The following is a 20,259-nucleotide window of genomic DNA, read 5'->3' on the forward strand; positions in this document are numbered from 1 at the left end:
TGCCTGGGAGTTGAATCTTTATTTCTTGGCTAGCTTTCTTTCCTGAAGACTAGCTAATTCTTTTTCTTTCTCAGAATTTCCTTGGTGTAGAAAAATGGTGACTTCTTAAAATTCACCAAGTCCTTCCCACCTCCTTATTTTAAAGATCTGTTTATTTTATTTGAAAGATGGCTTTATAGAGAGAAGATGAAAGAAAAGATCTCCCATCTGCTGATTCACTCTCCAAGTGGCCGCAACAGCTTGAGCTCAGTTGATCCGAAGCCAGGAGCCAGGAGCCACATCTCCCACGTAGGTGCAGGGCCCAAGGATTTGGGTCATTCTCTACTGCTTTCACAGGCCATAATCAGGGAGCTGCATTGGAAGTGGGGCAGCTGGGACACTGACACCCATATTGATGCCAGACTTGCAAATGGAGGATTAACCTGTTGAGCCTTGGCACTAGCCCCAACAATTCACCAACACCTTTTACAGTGGCTCCCAGTTGAAGTAGATTCTAAAGACCATGATTAAAAATTTTCTTGACCCATATCCTTTATTGGGATGTAACTTTTGTTTATTAAAACCTATCCTAGGGACCAGCAACAGGGTGCAGTAGATTATGCCTCTGCCTTTGGTGCTAGCATCCTGAATGGATACTGGTTTCATTCCCATCTACTCCAGCTCTCTGCTGATGTTTCTGGGAAAGTAGCAGAGGATTGCACCCATATAGAAGATCTGGAAGAAGCTCCAGGCTCCTGGCTTGGGACTAGCCCAGTTCTGGCCATTGCAGTCATTTGGCGGTTGATCCAGTGGATGGAAGCTGTCTGTCTGTATCTGTTTCTCTTATCTTTCAAATAAAGAGAGAGAATTGTTTATAAAACAAATAAACAAGCAACCAAAACCTCTTAACCTTCATGATTTCTATGTTTGAAATAGCTCAAGTAAAAAAAAAAGTTATACTCCTCTCAGAAAGACTCTTAGTTTTTAGGAAACTTTACCTATTTGAAAATGTTTTGAATAGATATTACCTGCACATAAATTACTTAAATAATTTCCAGTAGAAGCATTTGTTCTCTTGCCTCTTCTGACTGCTTGTGGAGTCAGCAGAATTCATCCTGCACCAACCAGCTGGGTGGCCCTTTAATCTTCTAGGTTTCATCTCTTGTCTGCTTCATAGAGTACTTGCGAGGAGTTAATGAATTACTCAATTAAATGCTCAGTGTTGGTCTCTGCACACAGCAACTAAGAAAAATCGAAGAATGGCTAAAGGAAAAACTTGTTTTTCCCCTTATAGTGTTATAGACAGATGTGTGGTCGTTACGATGAGCCTGTCTTGGGGTCAGCCCAGCCTGAGTTTAAATAACTGTCTCCTTTCTCATAGGGTGTGTAGAAGCTTAAACTCTGGGTTGAATGTGTATCTGCTATCTCCCTTAGAAGCAAGAGAATGAAAGGGGACCATATAAAGAGTGCTTAGGCTATGTTGTCACAGAATAAATACTCCATAAATGAGAATTGTTATCTTTCTGTTGTAGACCGAATTGGTATATTTCCTTCTAATTTTTAATGTGCATACTTCTTTTTTGTTTTTAAAGATTTGTTTAGTTATTGGAAAGTCAGATATACAAAGAGGAGAAGAGACAGAGAGGAAATCTTCCGTCCAATGATTCACTCCCCAAGTGAGTGCAATGGCCGATGCTATGCCGAGCCGAAGCCAGGGTCCAGGAACTTCTTCCGGGTCTCCCACACGGGTGCAGGGTCCCAAGGCTTTGGGCCGTCCTTGACTGTTTTCCCAGGCCACAAGCAGGGAGTTGGATGGGAAGTGGAGCTGCTGGGATTAGAACCGGTGCCCATATGGGATCTGGTCGCGTTCAAGGAGAGGACTTTTAGCCAGGCCACGCCTCCAGGCCCATATGTGCATACTTCAATTAATCATAGTTTCAGTGTTAGCATTGTTTTATACCTTGTTTATTGAGTTAATATTTTATTACCATTGCCTTTCGCAATGACTTTATAACTGTCCAAGCTATGATTTTAGTGATTTAGTGATTTAGTAATATTTCACACAGAAGTTATATAATGATTTAGTTTTTTTAGTAATGTCTTTGAGGTTCTTTTTTAAAATTAATTTTTTTTATTGGAAAGTCAGATATACAGAGAGGAGGAGAGACAGAGAGGAAGCTCTTCTGTATGTTGATCCACTCCCCAAGTGGTTGCAATGGCCGGAACTAAGCTGATCCAAAGCCAGGATCCAGGAGCCAAAAGCCTCTTCCAGATCTCCCACATGGGTACAGGGTTCCAAGGCTTTGGGCCATCCTCGACTGCTTTCCCAGGCCACAAGTAGGGAGCTGGGATGGGAAGTGGAGCTGTTGGGACACAAACTGGCACTCATGGGATCCTAGCAGGTGCAAGGTGAGAACTTAAGCTCCTAGGCTACTGAGCTGGTCCCCTTTGAGGTTATTTTTAACTTACACCTTGATTAATGGCCTTTTGTGAAAAATATTTTTACACAAAATCTTTCATATTTTGTATCATTGCCTCTGAAAATGTCCCTGAAGTACTCTGTCAGTAAGGGACTCTTTGCATGATTAATGTTTTTTTTTTTTTTTAAGATTTATTTATTTTTATTGGAAAGTCAGGTATAGAAAGGGCAGACAGACACGAATATCTTCTGTCCGATGATTTACTCCCCAAGTGGCTGCAATGGCTGGAGCTGAGTTGAAATGGAGCTGGAAGCCAGGAGGTTCTTCAGGGTCTCCCATGCGGGTGCAGGGTCCCAAGAGCTGGAGTCAGTTTTTACTACTTTCTTGGTCCATAATCAAGCAGCTGGATTGGAGGTGGAACAGCCAGGATTCAATCCTGGAACCTGTGTGGGATGCTGGCAGCAAAGGGGGAAGCCTAGCCTAACAGAGCACATCACTGGCCCTGGATCTATTTGTTTTACTAAATCATTCTATTTATTATAGTAAACTATTTATTAGACTAAAATATAAATATACTGTTTATCATACTGATACATCAGTAAGATTTATTTATTTTGTTAGAGGCAATTCATTGATAAGATGCACAGGCATACTGCTAGCTATTTTATCTTTTATGGACAGAGAATAAACAAGGGGAAAAGATAATGAAGCTTAAGGTTGATAAATAGTGGGAAAATAACCGATAAATGAGAGCTGCTAGGAATCTTACTTGGTGTTGTTTTAGTGTGTCGCGGTCCAGACAGCAGGAGTTGATTGTGGATCCCTGGGTGCTGGACGCTGCAGTAAGCCTGCCTCAGCATTGTGGAAGAGCGGTCTTGCAGTCAGGCCGGACACCCTTGGGGCCAGGAGTAGTGAGCTTTGCATGCCATGAGGTATCTAAGTAAATAACAGATGATGAGCTGTCGTTAATGCTGGGTAAGGGCTGGCCTTGACAGTGAGGGATGAGAGCAAGCTGTATTTTGCATGAAGTCAGAGTCAGAAAAAGAAAAGGATGTATAGGTCACATTTAAAAATGTTCAATAGGGGGCCTGGCACGGTAACCTACTGGCTAAAGTTCTTGTCTTGGATGCACCGGGATTCCCATATGGTGCTGGTTCTAATCCTGGCAGCCCCACTTCCCATCCAGCTCCCTGCTTGCGGCCTGGAAAAGCAGTCAAGGACGGCCCAAAGCCTTGGGACCCTGCACCTGTGTGGGAGATCTGGAAGAGGCTTTTGGCTCCTGGCTCGGCACAGTTCCAGCTGTTGCAGCCGCTTACGGGGTGACCCAGAAGATGGAAGATCTTTATCTATCTTCTTCTCCCTGTATATCTGCCTTTCCAATTAAAATAAAATAAATTTAAAAAATTAAAGAGGGAAACATGAATTGAGTCACAGTGGAAGGGAGGGAAATAAGTTAGTATTTATAAAGCAAAATCACCAGTGACTTAATGGCCACATCAGGTCAGAGTTTATTTGGAACTGGCAATCTGGAAATGAGTTTTTATTCTGAGTTTGATTAGTGGTCTTTCCCTGTTTTTAGCTTTTATGGGGGATATTCTGTTATTACAAAGTATGGGAATTAAGCATTCTCCTTCAGGAGACAGAAGCTTAAAGGATCAAGTGAAGGCATCTGAGTTATTGCCGCAGTTGAACCTTCTGCAGTTACACCTGAAGATTTTGGGTTATTTATCAAAATAAAAATGAACCTCGCTCAATTGTTTGTTAGCCAGTATGAGAAACTTATTGAAGTCATACATTGCTATAAGGCCATTCCTACTTGTAAAGTATTGTATTCAAGATAATTTGCAGCTGTGATTAGATATTGATTCATATATTAAGATTCATAACATTTTGTTTGGGAGCGGGACTAAAAAACTGATTTGTTTATTAGTCTTTCTGGGCAGAGTCAATAGGGAAGGAAAGAAGGCTCTGGCTGCGTACCCAACGTTGCTGTAGGTGTTATATTCTCACGGAAACTCCCCTGCCTTTCTCATGCTGTGAGCTCCGGGGCTCTGTAGTCTGATTGCCTTTTTTGGTTCAGTCGAGGCTGCATGTCTGAGTTACTGTGTGGTTTTAGACAGGATTTTTAATTTTTGCAAACCTTGATCTCATCCAGAAAGAAGAAGAAGATAATAGGCCTCGAAGGCACCTGGGAGAGTCACATAAGTTAATGCAGGTAAAGCAGGCCACACAGTGCTTATCTTACAGTGGGAGCCACTAAATCTATGCTGTCTCCTCCTCCTTTATTTCTCCACCTGTTCCCCCTCCTTCTTACTTGTTCCCCCCCAAGTTTTGTAGATGAGGAAGCCCTAAATTAGACAGCCTCACAGCTTCAGAATAAAAGGTGTGTTAACTTTTTGATTTGATGAGAAAACCAGGATCAGGTTTCTTCCCTCTTCTCTGGCTTCCTTGCCAGATGCTGCCCGCTTTGTGCTGGGTTTTAGTGGAGTGCTGGAGATGTAGCTGTGAACGCTGTCTAGGTGCCCTCTGTCTCATGGAGCTTGTTGCAGTGTAGTGTCAGTACCAAATGTTTACACAGCATGAGATTTTTCCGATGGATACTGTGAAGACAGTAAGGCAGATGACATGTCCACACTGGGACCCAGCTATTTTAGTTGGGCCGATCAAATCTGACTGAGGAGGTGCTGGGTGAGTGGTACAGTGGGCTGGCAGTGAACTGAAGTTCTGGGGATCTCCCTTTCTAAGAGACCAGGAAGTGCAGAAGGGAACTGATCATGGTTCCCAATAGAAAGCAGGCCTATCTGTAGGTGGTAAGGGAAGAACTCAGGTGTCATAGCGGCAGGAGTGGGCTGCCAGACAGATTGATGGCGGAAGAGGGAGTGTGGGTTTGCCGTAAGAGCAGTGAGGCCACAGAACAGGAATGACATATACTCTTACTTTGTATTCATACCTTTATGATTCTACATAAAACAAATGCAAAGATTCTGAGGCAGTTCCATACTAAAAATCTCAAAAAAAAAAAAAAAAAAGAATAAGAATGAAAAGACTGGATTGGTGGGCCTGGCACAATGGCTCAGTTGACTGATCATCCTTCTGAAAGCACCAGAATCCCATATGGGTGCTGGTTTGTGTCCCAGCTGCTTGCTTCCTATGCAGCTCCCTGCTTACAGTCTGGGAAAGCAGTGGAGGACAGCCCAAACTCTTGGGACCCTGTGCTCACATGGGAGATCCGGAAGAAACTCCTGGCTCCTGGCTTTGCATCAGCTCAGTTTCAGCCACTGTGGCCGTTTGGGGGGTGAACCACAGACAGTAGATGGAAGATGCTTCTCTGTGTCTCTCCTGTCCATAAAAACCTGCCTTTCCAATAACAATAACAACAACAAAATGAAAACAAACAAAAAACAAAAAACACCCAAGTGAGTTTTGGTCCAGCAGTGGCTAGGATGCTGCTTTGGATGCTCACATCTCATATCCAGAGTTCCTGGATTCAAGTCTCACCTCCACTTGGTTCTAGCTTCTGCTAGTATACACCCTGGACCACAGCAGACAATGGCTCAAGAAAACTGGGTCCTTGCAACTTATGTAGGAAATCCATTCTGAGAGCCTAGTTCGGCTCTGGGTATTACAGGTATTTGGTGAACAAACTCTCAGGAATACTCTGTTGGTACATGAGGTCTCAAACATTACATAAAAATGAAAATTCCCAAAGAGATATGAGGTTTTTAAGGTAAACTTGGCGAAAATCTTGCTTATCAAGAGGCAGGTGATTTCATAAATACAAACTGAAATCTGCCTCCCTGAAGGAGGTCTGGGGAAAGTTCTCTGGATCAGGTGGGAGAAAACTGGTGTGGGGGAACAGTGGGCCAGGTAAGTTCTGTTGGGAGGGGCTCAGATGCAGCCCAGCAGAGTAAAATTGTATTTTAATTCCAAATTCCTGTTGAGCAGAGCTCCGGCTTCTCAAAGGGCTGCAGGGGGTCTGGTGGAGCTCTGCGTTCTTCGGTTCAGCTCTCTGGGTTTTCCTCCTGCAGGCGTGTGCCTGAGTGGCATGCTGTCCACTTCTGTCCCTCTGGACATTGTGACCATGTCCTAAAAGCCAGACACCTAAGAAAAAATGATCAGGCCCATTGTTAAAGCATAGGATGGGGGTACCTTTCAAGAAAAGAATTGGGAGATATTAGCTGGTTTTTGAGTTGGGTATCTGGGGGCACCTGGTAGTGGGACAGTACACTTGCATGTTCTTGTCTCCCAGGGTACATCGTTATTCCAGGCTTTTCTTTTTTTAATTTATCTTATTTTTATTTGAAAGTCAATTATACAGAGAGGAAGATCTTCTGTATGTTGATTCACTCCTCAAATGGCTGCAATGGTTGGAGCTGAGCCGATCTGAAGCTGGGAGCCAGGAGCTCTTCCAGATCTCCCATATGGGTGCAGGGTCCCAAGGCTTTGGGCCATCCTCGACTGCTTTCCCAGGCCACAAGTAGGGAGCTGGGATGGGAAGTGGAGCTGCTGGGATTAGAACTGGTGCCCATATGAGATCCCGGTATGCTCAAGATGAGGATGCTAGCTACTAGGCTACCGCGCCAGGCTTTTCAAGGATGCCAAACAAGCTAGGCAGATGGCATTGTATTTTCACAATTCAAATTCTTCTGACTGCATTCAGGAGAAACTGCTGGATTTGTTTTACTGACCATCAACATTGAGTTCTTACTGTGTGCCTTATTCTGCATTGGATTATAAGAACTGATCTATTCTGCACCCTGAGCATATTGCCGTCTAATGTGGTAGATATGTAAGCGCGTGACTGGTGAGTTCATGCGCTCATTCAGTAGCCCCTTCTTGCCTTTGTTTCCCAGTGTTGTTTCAGGGTATATCTGAATCAAGACCTACAAGGCCCTATAGCTTTGTGGGGCTTGTGAGTTAGTAGGATGTAGTGATAATGAAAGTGATGGGTGAGGAACAGCAGTTTACTTACTGAGTGTTCACCAGGAACTAAGTACTGTGATGATCAGATTGGGCATTATTTTAAGTAATTCATCATACAAACCCGTGTTACTGTAGCTATTCAAAGATGAGGCAGTGAGTATGTAAGCAAAATGGCAAATGTCTCTCAGCTAGTGTGGAGGTGACCCAGAATCTCTAATAGTGTTCTGGAACAATTACAGTGCCATTTGTTGATAAATCAGAGAGGTTTTATTCTGCTATTGTCTGTTCACAAAAGAACAGAGCAGAAAGAAGGCTGTGTGTTGGGGTGGGTTATTAACAGGGTGGGCAGGTAGGAAGTGAAATAATCTTAACTCTTGCTTATCCAGGTCTGGGAGTGATTGTTAACTGCCCCAAGAGGCTATGGGTACCTCCCACTGCCATGCATTTTCCAAACCTCCTCCTGCCTGGTCTTCCTTGCTTCCTGCCAGCCTCTGGGTCTTACTCAGATCCTTCTCTTCCAGTGGCTTCTATGTCTTCACCTCCTGCAAGACTTTTATTCCTACTTCCTTTTTCATTGTGTTTTTTTTCCTTTAAACTATCCAAGGCATCTCAGACACTGTCAAGCCCTTCAGGTAATTTGCATTCTTCTGTATCCTCCCAAGAGACCAGTGACCCCTGGAGTAGAGGCCTCCCGGTTTAGGTGTCACCCTGCGTTCTCAGTGCAGGCCCCCTCCTTGCGGTAGGTGCTGCTACTGTTTCTGATGTTGACCCAGAAGCATTATTTCTGGCGGGAGTCTTTAGCACCAGTCTTCCTCATTGTAGTAATTACGTAAGCAGTTCTCTTTTGTTAAGAGCTCTGCATGGCTGTGCCATTTGAGAATCACTTAGAACATGTCAGGTCTAAATATTACTCTGTTTGGAGCCTCCTACGTGAGTCAGCACCTTAAGGAAGCATCAGTTTGATAACAAAATAAATCCACTGGCTGGCTGTAGCTGCCTTTGTTGCCGACTTGTTTCTGCTCCTCTTAAGCTGTGTGTCTTTAGTAACGGTCACAGAGAAATTTGTGTTTTGGATCTGAAAGATCCTGTGACTCCTTCATGGGGATCCATTGGCCTAACATAGCTCTGGTGTTAGGAAAATGAGACTGGGAGAGAACTCACATGCGTGTACATTGGCCAATAGAGAAAGAGAGCCTAAGAATAGAGAAGAAATTTCTCTGAGGGGAAGAAATAATAAAATCAAGCTGCTTTTATGATTTGTCAGTTCAGAAAGCTTTTAAATCTTACCTGTAAAGGTGGATCCACTTAATGTTTATTCTGCGTTTCAGGCTTCATTGAGTGATAAGTGGTGTAAATGCAGCCCCTTCAGCATGATCTCCCGGGCTTGGAGATTTTAGCCTTGGAGTGAAATTTGAAAGGACTGCATCGATTGAACTTTGATTTGGTAGTTTCCTGCCAAAGAGAGGAACTAAATAATGGCTTGGCTTCCCTGTTACAGTCTTCTTCCTCTTCTTTTTCTTCTTCTTCTTTTTTTTTTTTTTTAAGAAATTCACTTTGTAGACCTTTCTCCCTGCCCCCATTCTCCACTTTCTATTTCTGACTGCTCTACTTAAAAAGACTAAAGTGGTATGAGAGGAAAAGAAGAAAAATCAACTGTCACCTTGTGAACATAATTGATTCAATAAATAAAGTCTTTCAATTCCCAAGGCAAGCCACAGCGTCTTCACTTACGTCAATTAGTGTTCAACTCAATAAGTGGTGGCAGCCTTCATTTGGGCTGATGGGAGAGTTCGCAGGATCTCACTTTCTGAGGAGGGAGTGTGCTTCTCTTGTTTTAGAAACACACCATCCAGATTTATGCTTCAGGTCTGCCAAAGGAGGCTGGGAAGAGAAGTAATGTGGTGATTTTAAATCTTCCTCAGAGTAAGAGGACATTTCATTATTGTCTAGGAATTTGCTAAAAAAAAAGAAAGAAAAAATTGGAAGAAGTTTGGCATCTACTAGACTGGAAACTCCATGAAGGCAAGGACTGCATCCATCCCAATCACCATTTAATCTCCAGTGCAAGTAATAGTGGCATGAAGAAGTATTCATTGACTGAAACTATTAAGTGTACGTGGGATGAACAGAAATGAATACAATCTGTGTCTTGAGAATTTGGTTAAATTTTATTCTGTTGGTTGTTTCAACTCCCACCTCTGTCTCCTTTCTTTCTGGGTACTCAGAAGAGAGCAGTTCTAAAATTATGCTGTGTATTACATCTTCAGAAGTGATTAAGAAGATACCTATGGTAGCAGTTCCAAGACAAGCACAGTTGGAAGGAATTTCACAAATGGTATAACTCTGCCATGTAGAGACAGCTCTTTAGCCTGGCCGTTAAGATGTCTCCATCCCGCATGGAAGGGCCTGGGTCGAGTTCCCCGTTCTGGTCCCTGACTCCAGCTTCCTGCCCTGGGAGACCATGGGAGGCAGAGGGAGGTGGTAATTCAAGCAATTGGGTTCCTACCACTTACATGGGAGACCTAAAGCTACCAGCTTCTTCTGGGCTCAAGTTGGTGACTTTTTTAACTGTCTGGAGAGTGAATAAGTAAGCTTAAGATCTCTCTCTGCCTTTCAAATAAATAAATGTTTTAAGAAAAGAAAAAAGCTAGTTTGTACAAATTTGAGTAAATAAACTAGGCATACTTCAAAATTACCTAAGTAGAAAACAGCATTGTGGTACCTTGTTTGTCACACTGGCAACCCATATTGGGATGCCAATTTGAATCTTGGCTGCTCTACTTCCTATTCAGCTTCTTGTTTATGTGGCAAGATGGCAGTGGGTATTGGCCCAACTACGTGGTCCCCCACTACTTATGTGGGTAGACCAGGATGGAATACCTAGATTCAGACTCTTCCAGCCCTGGCTGTTGTAGACATTTGGAGTGTGAACCAGGAGCTACAAGAACTTCATTTTCTGTTATACCATCTTCTTCACTCTTTTGCTTACCCTCACTCTGCAATTCTGCTTTTTAAATAAATACATAAATAAATGTCTAAATCACCTTCAAAATCACATAATCTCACACAGGTACAGATTCTTGGCTTCACTCTGGAATTTGTGATTGAGTCAGTGGCAAGATTTGGGAATATATATTTGCTTTGGTGGACTCCCCTAGTAATCCTAGCATGCAGATGTGTGTACAGAGATCTAATGCAGTCTGACCTTAAAGGCCACTGACCTCTGCAGTCTAGGTAACTCCTTGGTAAAAGTGGTCTGCTTAATTAGCCAGCAGAGTGCATGCTGGGCGGGGATCCAGATCTTCTGGCCCTGATATTTGTACTCCTAGCTTTGGTCTGCTATTTTGCTTCTGCCAACATTACATGATCCTAGAATTCCCTATGAAGGATGGGGTACGGGGTGGTCGGGGAGGTGGGGGAGTTGGGTAGCTGTAGCACAATGGCTCAGTGGTTAAATCCTCGCTTTGCAAGCCTTGTGATCCCATATGGGCACTGGTTTGTATCCAGGCTGCTCCACTTCTCATTCAACTCCCTGCTTGTGGCCTGGGAAAGCCTTGGGACCCTGCACCCTTGTGGGAGACCCGGAAGAAGCTCCTGGCGCCTGGCTTTTGATCAGCACAGCTCTGGCCATTGCAGCCACTTGGGGAGTGAACCAGCAATGAAAGATCTTTCTCTCTCCTTCTCTCTGTAAATCTGCCTTTCCAACAAAAATGAAATAAACCCTCAAAAAAAAAAAATTAAAGACTTCCTTCAGTGGCCTTGAATGCTCCTACTTTTTTTTTTTTTTAAGATTTATTATATTTTTATTGGAAAGCCAGATATACTGAGAGAAGGAGACACAGAGAGGAACATCTTCCATCCAATGATTCACTCCCCAAGTGACTGCAATGGCCAGAGCTGCGCTGATCCAAAGCCAGGAACCCGGAGCCTCTTCTGGGTCTCTCATATGGGTGCAGGATCCCAAGGCTTTGGGCCGTCCCAAGGTCACAGGCAGGGAGCTGGATGGGAAGTGAGTCTGCCAGGATTAGAACCAGTGCCCATATGGGATCCTGGCCCATGCAAGGCAAGGACTTTAGCCGTTAGGCTACCATGCCAGGCCATGCTTTTTCCTTCAAAGACACTGATGTTTTTGGTGTGATGGCCCTGCAGAGTTTGGAAATGCCAACTTAAATCCTTAAGGAAATCCTAGCTTTGTTCAGTCTGCTTCGGGGTTCTATATGTTTCATGTGTTTTCTAATTTTGCCTTTGATTATCCCCTCCTCCCTGGCTTCATATCCATCCCTTGGCCTATAACAAACTCCTGTTAGGAACTTTGTGACTTCTGTTGGCCACTCAGCCTTTCCCAGTCATGCTCGGGTAATGAGGGTCATGTGAATATTTCCTTTTAGGGACCTGTTCAGTTAGAATCTTTTAGGGATGGAATGGATTCATGTGTGTTATATTCCTTTCATATTTCTCATTCTTCCAAAGTACTTTGCCTTCTCTGCAAGTCGTGGATATCTTTGCTCTGCATCCAGCTTTGACATCTTTAAGATTCTGTTTCATAATTACACCATAACCTTGTCTTTCTGTCCAGAGTTATCCTTTGGTATGTATGACTTGTTCCTGAAGAGCTGAAGGTATTACTGCTTTCTCGTTTCTGCCAGAATAAGGTTACCAGACAGAGTTGGTAGCAAAAAGCTGTGAAATGGGTGCTTCTGGAAGGTACTGGAATACCTCTGAAATCAGAGTGGTGTACGTGGGCTTTTTCTTTGGCTTTGTTCCTTAGTAGCCGTATAACTTTGGGAATGACTGGAAGCTCTTAGAGTTATTTCCTCCTCTGTACAGTGAGTGCAAAAATATTACTTGTTGAGGGGCTCCATGCATCTTAAATAGCATGTCCCGAGTTGGCTGTGGGGCCTAGCCTCACAGGTGGAGATTTGCATGCTGGCATGACTGGAAGAGGCTCTGAAGGACAGCTGTTGGGAGAGAAGCAGGGTTAGGAGAAAGTAGTATTGAATTGTATGATGTTGCAACAGAAGTCTGTGCTGATCCTATGGGGGCTGTGGAGGTGCGTGCCTTTCAGGAGCTACTGCACGTTCAAGGAAAGATCTGAGCCTTTTATGACTCGACATCCACCACTTGCTTCATGTAGGCTTTCCATGGTGAGGATGCCTGTCTTCAGGGAAGCAACTACTGTTGGCCGAGATGGCTGTGCGTCAGTGGCAGCCTGTAGTCTGGTAGATGGGAGGAGAAACACCTCCGTTCTGGAGGAGACCTTCAGTCAGGCACACTGCACCCACTTCCAGGCTAACACACTGAAGCCTCAGCAGCAAATCCAGCCCCTGTCCTGTGCGCAGTGACTGTTCACTTCTGCCACTGTTCAGCTCTGACAATGTCACTTAGCAGCTGGGCCACCTTGAAGAAGTTACAAAACTTCTTTTGGGTTGTTTTCTTACGTGTAAACCCTTTGCTGACTCCCCTCCACGAGTAATTCTAAGGGTCTGGACATAATATAGCTGAAATTGCTAAGTCAAACATAAAAACAGTATGTCATGGTGAGCCCTCCTTGCTGAAATGAAGATAGGGCCATGACGAAGGAAGGAGGTTGTGATAAATACACAGGTGCTTGTCTGTGAAATAACAAATTTTTATTTATTTTTTCTTTCTCTCTAGGGAATTAGAATAATGGAGATGCTGCTAAAGGAACAGTGTGGTGCCCCCTTAGCAGAATAAAGAATTGTCGGTGAGTATTGCAGGCAGAATCAGAGCTACTTACTCATGCCTGCTTGTCATGCGTGTTAGCCTGCTGCGAAGCTTCGGCCCCCCCGGGCTGTTCGTGCCGAACATTGCCATTATGCTCATGGCATACTGTGTCACAGGTATTTTGTTATCTGTTCAGTACCTTTTTAAACTTGGTTCTTTGATTTTTAGAATGTTTTTGTACTCCGTGCTGGGTTACAACTGCTTTCAAATTATTAGAAGTGTTTAGCACAATCTGCTTTGATTAGGATCCTCAAGGTGGCATAAATTTGTGAAGATTGTGACTTATGATTAAGCAGGCTATGGTATTATTCTACGAACAAGAAAAGGAGGGACTTATGGCTGTAATTGGAGCAGGGAGGAAAACAAGGAAGGGACATATTGATTGGCTGATGAAACAAACATTTGTCACATAGACTCCCACTGATCGGAGGCGGCTGTCTGAAATGATACGGGGAAGGATTTTGAAGCTTTGAGAAGGGGGCGTTGAGCAATTTGCAGTATCGGCCATGGCCCAGGATGGAAGCAAGCTGGTGTTCCTGCAGGGACATGTAGCCATGTATAGTTCTGGGCATAAGAAAGGCATAAGCTTGATACACAATGGAGATGATAGAATGATTCCACTTCCTTTCCGCTAAGTTTTTGTTGTTTAGCTTAAGGAAAAAAGCTTGGAATGGACAGGACAGGAGAATGGATGCCCAAAATGATTATGATGGATTTGTATCTGAGAATATTTATGGGTCATAACATTCATAACATTTTGTTTGGGAGCAGGACTAAAAAATCTGATTTGTTTATTAGTCTTTCTGGACAGTCAATAGGCTCTGGCTGTGTACCCAACATTGCTGTAGGTGTTATAGTCTTTTATAGTCTTCACAGAAACTTCCCTACCTTTCTCCTGCCATGGATAATTTACAATTACCTCAAATTTTTTTGTGTTGGCTTGAAATTACAAGGCACGTTGTTTTTTGTAAGTATCCTAGTATTCTGTAATACAGCTTGAGATCAGTTAACCATTTGAGAAGCAAAGGAACCTTCATAGACAAGTTTCTCGGGTTCAGAGCAGGCTGGTGAGGCCCAGGAAGAAACAGTTGGAGAATTGTGAAGTGTTTCTGCTTGTCTGCAGCTTGTACTGCGTCCTGTTTGAAGTTGTTATTTATCTATTTGAAAGGCAGGGGGCAGAGAGATTTTCTATCCAGCGATTCACTCCCTAAATATTTACTGTGGCCAAGCTAGGTTGAAGACAGGCTCTAGAACTCAGTCCACGTCTCCCAGTACTTGGCAGGGACTCAAGTACTGAGCCATCACTTGCTGATTTTCAGAATGTGCACTATAGAAAGCTAATGGCAAGTGGAACCAGAACTCAGACACAGGCACCCCAATATGAGAGCAAGTGCTGCAAGTCATGTGTTAGATTAACCCTTGAGCCAAAAGCCTGCCTCTGGACTTCATTCTGATTAGCATTGAATGTCTGTGTACTTAATAATAATGGTGGTTTTCCTGATTACTGAAAAGGCTAAATAAGATAGTTTCATTTGGCATACGCAGAACACATGGCAGGTGCTTATAAAATGTAGGAACAGAATTTAAATATATGTTACCTCTACATCCATCCTTCTCCTTAGAAAATTGTAGAGAAGAACTTGGCTACATCTCCAGGTTTTTCATTCTGGTGTATTTATGAGCCTCACAAAGGGCCTCTTTTGCCTATGCATGTTACCCCAGGGGCTTCTTCTGAAGTTAGCTCTTAAATAAAGGCCCGAGGGTCCTCCACTCACAAGGGTTGTACAAGTATATACTTATTATACTGATATACAAATGGTACAGTAGTGGTTATGAAACCTTGGGGACATGTAAATTTGATTCTGCAGACCTGGGGTGGGGGGCAGTAAGAGCATTTGTTTTGCAGGAATTCCCAGGTGATGATGAGGCTGGTTGGGGACCACACTTTGAGAAGGAATGCATTGAATAATTTCACATCTGGATGGAGACAGATAAAATGCCAGAGCACTGAGAAAGCTATTAGGTGGGATTTGATATTGTTGTCATGTAGTCAGCGAGCTTTAATGGGAAGAATGATCTTCTCTGACTAGCTTTTCCATGCTTTCACAGGGTGAGCCTGTTTTTGTTTGCCTGTTTCTGGTTGCTTGAGGTTGACAGGCTTCACTCCAGACAAACACAACCACAAGAGAGATGGTCAAGCTCAGAGCAGCTTGTATTTTAATTCAGGTTGGATTTCAAGCATTGCTAACAAAGATTAGAAATTAAAATGTTTGCAGTGTTTCCTGTCATCTTAAGAGACCCATTTTCTTGCACTTTTCTTTTCTTACTGTGATTGAGGAAAAAGCCTTTGTATTATTTGTAAACAAACAAACACACACCACATTCTCTTAAGTGAAGTGGTTGAATGTTGGATACCACCAGGAGTTTGGTGTGGGACTGTTACATTTAATTCAATGCAATAAAATTCATTAAGGATTTGTTAATTCAAATCATCAAAATTCAAGTCCAGAATTCTCAGAGGAGCAAGTATGCAGTAGGGTGTCTATATCAAGGAACTTCAGAAAATTCATAGAAAGTGTATGTTATTCACAATTTTTATTTTTCACGCCAACACATTTATGTCTTAATTTTGTTTTTCAATGAACTTTTTCAAGTCCCCTAAAATATACTCTTCCCACATAAGTGATCGTAAATTAAAGACCAGTGCCGGCACAATGACTCAATTGGCTGACCTTCTACCTTTAAGCATTGGTATCCCAAGTGGGTGCCAGTTTATGTCGTGGCTACTCCACTTCTCATCTAGCTCTGGTTTATGGTCTGGAGAGTTGCATAGGATGGCCCAAGTCCTGGTACCCTGCATCCTCGTGGGAGACCCAGAAGAGGCTACTGGTTTGTGGCTTCAGATTGGTACAACTCTGGCCATTGTGCCAATTGGGGAATGAATCATTGGATGGAAGATGTTTCTCTCCATCTGTGCTGTTCTCTGTATATCTGACTTTCCAATAAAAATAAAATAAATAGTTTTGAAAAAAGAATGGGTTATAATTTTATACTACACTTGGCAGGTTTACATTTAAAATTTTTTTTTGTTTTGTTTTTTAACTTAATTTCTTAAAATTTTCATGTTACAGTGTTTTTTAACTTTATAAAATTTTTATTTTAATTTTTGAAGTATATGGTACAATTCTGTGTAGTCTGGGATTCCACAGCCCTCAATTTCTACCCAGTTTTTAAGTCTTAAAAGCCATTCTGGGATTTGGACCAGTCTGCAAACTGAGACATTATTTAATATTTTCAAACATTTTAAATATCCATATTTAAAATTCACGTAGACCACAGTGGGACTTTGTGGAGCTCTGGAACCTGTATGTCCAAGTTGGTATCTGAAAACTAGAAATGTAGACGGTGATTTTGTCATATGCCAAAACGGAGGCGCATAAATCTCACTAACCAATATGCTCGTGGGGTTGCAGCTGACACATCCATTTGATGGATTTTTTTTTTTTTTTTTAGATTTATTTTTATTATTTTTTCATTGGAAAGGCAGATATACAGAGAGGAGAGACAGAGAGGAAGATCTTCCGTCCGATGATTCACTCCCCAAGTGAGCGCAACGGGCCGATACTATGCCGATCCGAAGCCAGGAGCCTCTTCCGGGTCTCCCACGCGGGTGCAGGTTCCCAAAGCTTTGGGCCGTCCTCTGCTGCTTTCCCAGGCCACAGGCAGGGAGCTGGAAGGGAAGCGGGGCTGCCGGGATTAGAACCGGCGCCCATATGGGATCCCGGGCGGCAAGGTGAGGACCTTTAACCACTTGCGCCACCGCGCCGGGCCCCATTTGATGGATTTTTGATTTCCTGTCATTTCTGAATAAAAGAAGTGGCTCTGACATCTGTTTTGTTCTTGCCGCCAGCAGTTGAGAGACCAGGCTTGGTTTGGCTTGATCACAAAGCGCAACTCTGTCACATCGGAATGATTAAGACTTCTGTTCTAGCTATACCTTAACTCCTCTCTGCACTGACTTCTCCGAGTGCTTGAATCCTGCAAAACGATACACTTGCTTTGCTTGAAGATTGCTAGGAAGTACCGGTGCAGTTTCTTCAAGAATTGTCTCTGCTGACGGAAGGAGATGCTTTGGAAGAGAGCAAGTCTGTGGAGGTGTTGTGTTCCTTAGGTGCTAAGGCCTGTTTGCTTTCTTTTATAGGGGCACCATATGCGTGTCTGCTGTTTTTCAAGAATCATGTGTTGGTCACAGTATACCATAGTCCCAGCTTCTGGAACCCAGGTGTGGGGGTGCAGTGTCGGCAGCTCAAAGAAGAAGACACCTTCCTGCCAGGATGTAAAGACAAACTCCTCTAGGAGCCTGCTTCTGATAGCTGAATTGATGCAGCTGGACTCCTCGTTGGATTTTTATGACAATCTCATTGTCATTCAACAAATAAAGGGAAAGATCCCTGGAAGATAATGTGTGCCACACCTCGGGATGTTCTGCTGATTGTCTCATGGCCCTGAATGGGTGTCCTGGAACAAGATAATCAGGTCCTGTGGAGGGCGTCTGTGCCCTTATGTTAACTGTATTGCTGTCCGTAAGGATTCTGGAACATACAAAGGAACTGAACCTGATGCTGATCCCTTCGTGTCCTGGAATCAATTAGCCATGGCTCAGACCTGTACTGAAGCTAAGCCATATTTATAGAAAGCTTTAAGATTCTCAGAAATCAGAAAAATTTGTATTATGTCCATAAACACTATGCAACTATACCACGTGAACTGTGATTGGGTCTCCTGAAGGAGCATGCGACAGAGTGTGATGGTGGAGTCCACTCTTGGCTCCCACTGGGTTGTTCTGTGACATGGAACCCACTTATTAACAACTCTGACTCTTAATGGTGTATGCAGCTACTTGGGCCCAAGTCTTTCTGCCAGTGAGCTGTGATGGTGAAATGAAGCATTTTGGTATGAACACAGATTTGGGAGACAGAAAGACCTCATTTTGAATCCTAGTGCAGCCACCTACTAGCTCTGTGATCACATACACGGTTTTTTAAACCTTTCTGAAAAAGTTTTCTAGCATGATGGAATTAACTTTGTCAGTTTGTTGGACTGATTTGAGATTACATATCTGAAATGCCTGGTATGGTATTGGCTGGTGTGGGTGATGGACCAAACCTGACCCTGCACTAGCTGTTGCACATGAATCAAGTCTAAGGACTCCCCAGGTGAAATTTGGTGGGGGATTCCCCATCTAGACCACTGGACTCAGATACTAGCCTCAGGAACAATCACAAGATGAATAATCCAACATTGGAGTAGAGGAATCAGGGCTGGGCCTCTTCAGTTGCTGATGCCCGTGCAGTGGAAAGCATACCCAGATGTACATGAAATACATGACACCCAGCTCATGTAAGTCAGCAGAGAACACTGAGTACCTCATCCAAAGATGCAAAGAGAATAGGATGGACAGCTCTCCTGACCAGACCTTGCACTTAGCGTCTGGGTCTGAGGATACACCAAAGTAGACCTGTTCATTCAGTAGACCTTGGAACGATTTTTTCAACCCTGGTGCAATGTAGCTGATGCTATTTCAGAACTATCAAGATCAGTCAAATAAAACCCTTGGAACATTCTTCTTTCCCATCACAGGGTCTCCAAGCTAATATCAAATGATCGTCTCTGTCCCCAGGTGCTGACTGTAATAATATGGGGAAAAATGGTGGGAGGGAGACAAGGGAAGAGTGGGGGGCGGGGGAGAGGGCAGGGGGATCCCTCTACCCTCATTACTGTATCATGAAAAATAATAACAATAAAAAAATTTGAAGAAAAAAATAATTAGGTGCCTGATATAAAACCTGATGGATGGAAGTCCAATGTGCAGTTTTGAAAAACTATGTCTCAACTATATTGTAAAGCAGTATTACAGTGAAAAATCACATGTTGTCGGTTTATATTTCCTGTGATCAGTAGTCCAGATGTACACTCTGTAACATAAGGTTTGAAGAGGTAATAGTTTAGAATTCATCTTCCTAAGGTAAACATTGAAGTATTACTGGAAAGTCTTGAGGAAATTTTTATTTTAATATTTGAAAAAGTTTCCACTTAGTGCATTGATGACTCTCACAGCAATTGTACTTTTTCCTATTAGCCTGCCCCGTGAGCCTCCTCCTGCTGTGTTGGAGCTGTTGGTGCTGTGATTGGATTTTGTCTTAGGATAATCTCCCTTCGTTTCCTTGGTGTTTTATTCTTAAATTCCAATGGAGGGGGACATGGATAGTAGAAACCAGAGTACAATTTTCACCTTGTCTAGTTTGTGAAAGGCGTTTGGTAGGCTTTTGAAGTAATAGCCATTTTGCAAAGAGAAGAAGTAATGTGAATTATCATGGAGTTGAAAGAGGTTTGTATGTGAAGATTGATGCTGGAATGAACTTGGCTCTTGATCCTCAGCAACTTGCATCCTCTGGAAGCTATAGTTCTTAGATCAAAACTGTTAGGATTACTTGTGGATCTTTTGGTAATCCTCATGTGCAGTTTGTGCCCTGGGCCAAGAAATTGGAATCCCTGTTTGTGGAACCCCAGCGTGAGTATTTTCTAAAACCCCCAGGCCACTCTAAGGATGGGGACACTGTTCTAGAATTTATTGACATTATCTTTGTCCTATCTCATGTAGGAGAAGATCTCTGTGGTAGATCGAGGAACAAGAGGCCAAATGTTTGCTTTGGTTTTTTAAAGGTCAGATGGCCTGTGCATCAGCAGCTGGTCTAATGAATGAGGCACAACTGGGGCCACTGGACAGACCTCCAGGGAACATGCTCCTGGCCAGAAAAGGGACAATGCTGCCCACCTCCAGATGAAAGTAGCTAGGTGGCTGATTTTTTTTTTTAAAGATTTATTTATTTTTATTGGAAAGGCGGATATACAGAGGAAGAGAGAGAGGAAGATCTTCCATCTGATGATTCACTCCCCAAGTGTCCGCAATGGCTGGAGCTGAGCACAACATTTCCGTGATGTTCCTGGAGGGAGGGAATGTCTTGCAAACTGTTGTTGGTCAATTTTGCAGATGCTATAACCTTAACGTTAGCTTTGGAGGGACAGGTGCAGAGGGAGAATCCTAAGAGTGATAAACCCAAGGCAGAAGGATCCAGTGTTGAAATTAATTTACCAAGTCGTAAAGTCAACTTAAAGAAATTTTAAAATGTTT

The 20,259-nt window shown here is 43.1% G+C and overlaps 1 protein-coding gene across 1 annotated transcript in view; it reads left to right on the plus strand.

Moving 5' to 3' along the window:
* PRELID2 (PRELI domain containing 2) overlaps positions 1-18,792 on the plus strand; it is a 58,532-nt gene extending 39,740 nt beyond the window's left edge. The window contains exons 6-7 of the mRNA XM_040999392.1: positions 12,978-13,047; positions 17,269-18,792. Of these exons, the coding sequence (XP_040855326.1) occupies positions 12,978-13,037 (60 nt within the window). The 3' untranslated portion in view covers positions 13,038-13,047; positions 17,269-18,792. The remainder of the gene's footprint in view (positions 1-12,977; positions 13,048-17,268) is intronic.
* Positions 18,793-20,259: the final 1,467 nt, after the last annotated feature.

This window comes from Ochotona curzoniae, unplaced genomic scaffold (assembly GCF_017591425.1).
Source record: "Ochotona curzoniae isolate NIBS_2020 unplaced genomic scaffold, NIBS_Ocur_1.0 contig_1, whole genome shotgun sequence".
Lineage (NCBI taxonomy): Eukaryota > Metazoa > Chordata > Mammalia > Lagomorpha > Ochotonidae > Ochotona > Ochotona curzoniae.